This window comes from Habropoda laboriosa, unplaced genomic scaffold (genome assembly GCF_001263275.1).
Source record: "Habropoda laboriosa isolate 0110345459 unplaced genomic scaffold, ASM126327v1 scaffold2, whole genome shotgun sequence".
Taxonomy (NCBI): Eukaryota; Metazoa; Arthropoda; class Insecta; order Hymenoptera; family Apidae; genus Habropoda; species Habropoda laboriosa.
In genome coordinates this window covers 5,460,257-5,461,766 of record NW_017100190.1, presented here as the reverse complement: position 1 = coordinate 5,461,766, position 1,510 = coordinate 5,460,257, and the positions used below count along the sequence as shown (strand labels likewise).

The window sequence follows — 1,510 nt, the reverse complement described above, 5'->3', positions numbered from 1 at the left end:
AACTTAGTACAACTATAAGATTTTTCAACAGATCTGATTATTACACATTACATGGCAGTGATGCTTTATTTGCTGCACAGGAAGTTTTTAAAACCACATCAGTGTGTAAAATGATAGGAGCAGGTAAGATTTTGATATTTAAAAATTGTGTAAAAATGTTCATAATATTTAAGAATATATAAATGTGATATATGTTATGTCTAATATAGATCCATACAAAACTGAGGGTGTTATTCTTAATAAAAATCATTTTGAGGCTTTTGTACGTGATTTACTGTTAGTAAAACAATATAGAGTAGAGATATATGTTAACCAAGGGTCAGCAAAAAATCAAAATTGGGTATTAGAATATAAGGGCTCTCCTGGTAATTTAACACAGTTTGAAGATGTGATATTTGGTAATAATGATGTTGCCGTTAGCGTATGCGTAATAGCTGTGAAATTAGGAATGGAAGGAAAATCCAGAGTGAGTCATCATGAGCAATCTTATAAACACTTTTTACTAGAATTGTTCTTGCACTAGTCTTATTAAATTTTATAATATTTCAGAGTGTTGGATTAAGCTGTGTAGATACTACAGCAACTTTATTTTCTGTATGTGAATTTCAAGACATTGAATCATTTTCTAATTTGGAATCACTTGTTGTTACACTAGCTCCAAAAGAATGCTTACTAATTCAGGGTGAAGGCAGTTATGAATTTCAAACTCTAAAACAAGTAAACAGATAAGATATACTCTTTATATGAAACAATTGAACTAAAAACTTAACATAATAGTGATACTTGTTTCCTTTTGTAGTTAATGGAACGTAATAATGTAATGGTCACTACAAGGAAAAAAAATGAATTTTCTAGTGAATCTGTTATACAAGACTTAAACACTTTATTAAAATTCAAGAAAGGTCAACAGCAAACTGCACAATCTTTACCTGAAATCAATTTAACTTTTGCTATGTCTGCTACATCTGCTCTTATCAAATATTTAGATGTAAGTATTACATACTGATTTAAGTAAACTATTTTGTACTGTGTACTTAACATAACAATTTTCCATTAGTTAACATCAGATGAAGGAAATTTGAATCAGTTTAGCATAGACCAAATAAAACAGTCGCGTTATTTGAAGTTAGATTCATCTGCTATAAAAGCACTTAATATTGAACCACGCATTGATAGTGCCTCTATTATAAGTGGAAATGCACCTACAAGTATTTTGACCCTTTTGGATAAATGTAGAACATCTCAGGGGCATAGACTTCTTGCACAATGGGTCAGACAACCTTTGAAAGATTTATCTCTTATAAAAGAAAGACACGATATTGTTGAAGCATTGGTGAATGATAATGATTTAAGATCGAATCTTAGCGAAGATCATTTGAGACGCGTCCCGGACTTGCAAGTACTTGCAAAAAAGTTAGCCAGAAAGAAAGCAACCTTACAAGATTGCTACAAGTAAATAAATTATATATTAGATTTACATATTTAGTAATTGCTTACATTTTGAGACACT

The 1,510-nt window shown here is 30.3% G+C and overlaps 2 protein-coding genes across 2 annotated transcripts in view; both read left to right on the top strand.

Annotated features, from left to right (window-relative positions):
* Positions 1-110: 110 nt before the first annotated feature.
* LOC108579913 (DNA mismatch repair protein Msh2-like) lies at positions 111-1,456 on the top strand. Its single transcript, XM_017943534.1, has 5 exons — positions 111-123; positions 210-466; positions 550-717; positions 800-988; positions 1,058-1,456. Exons 1-5 carry the CDS (start codon positions 111-113, stop codon positions 1,454-1,456), a joined length of 1,026 nt encoding a protein of 341 aa, XP_017799023.1.
* The window catches only part of LOC108579912 (DNA mismatch repair protein Msh2-like), a 2,370-nt gene continuing 2,241 nt past the window's right edge, over positions 1,382-1,510 (top strand). The window contains exon 1 of the mRNA XM_017943531.1: positions 1,382-1,452. The gene's annotated coding sequence lies outside the window, so the exon portion shown is untranslated. The remainder of the gene's footprint in view (positions 1,453-1,510) is intronic.

Coding starts and splice junctions, on each gene's coding strand:
- LOC108579913 (XM_017943534.1), top strand. Junction 467..549: donor GAATGGAAGGAAAATCCAGA/GTGAGTCATCAT, acceptor ATAATATTTCAG/AGTGTTGGATTAAGCTGTGT. Junction 989..1,057: donor CTCTTATCAAATATTTAGAT/GTAAGTATTACA, acceptor ATTTTCCATTAG/TTAACATCAGATGAAGGAAA.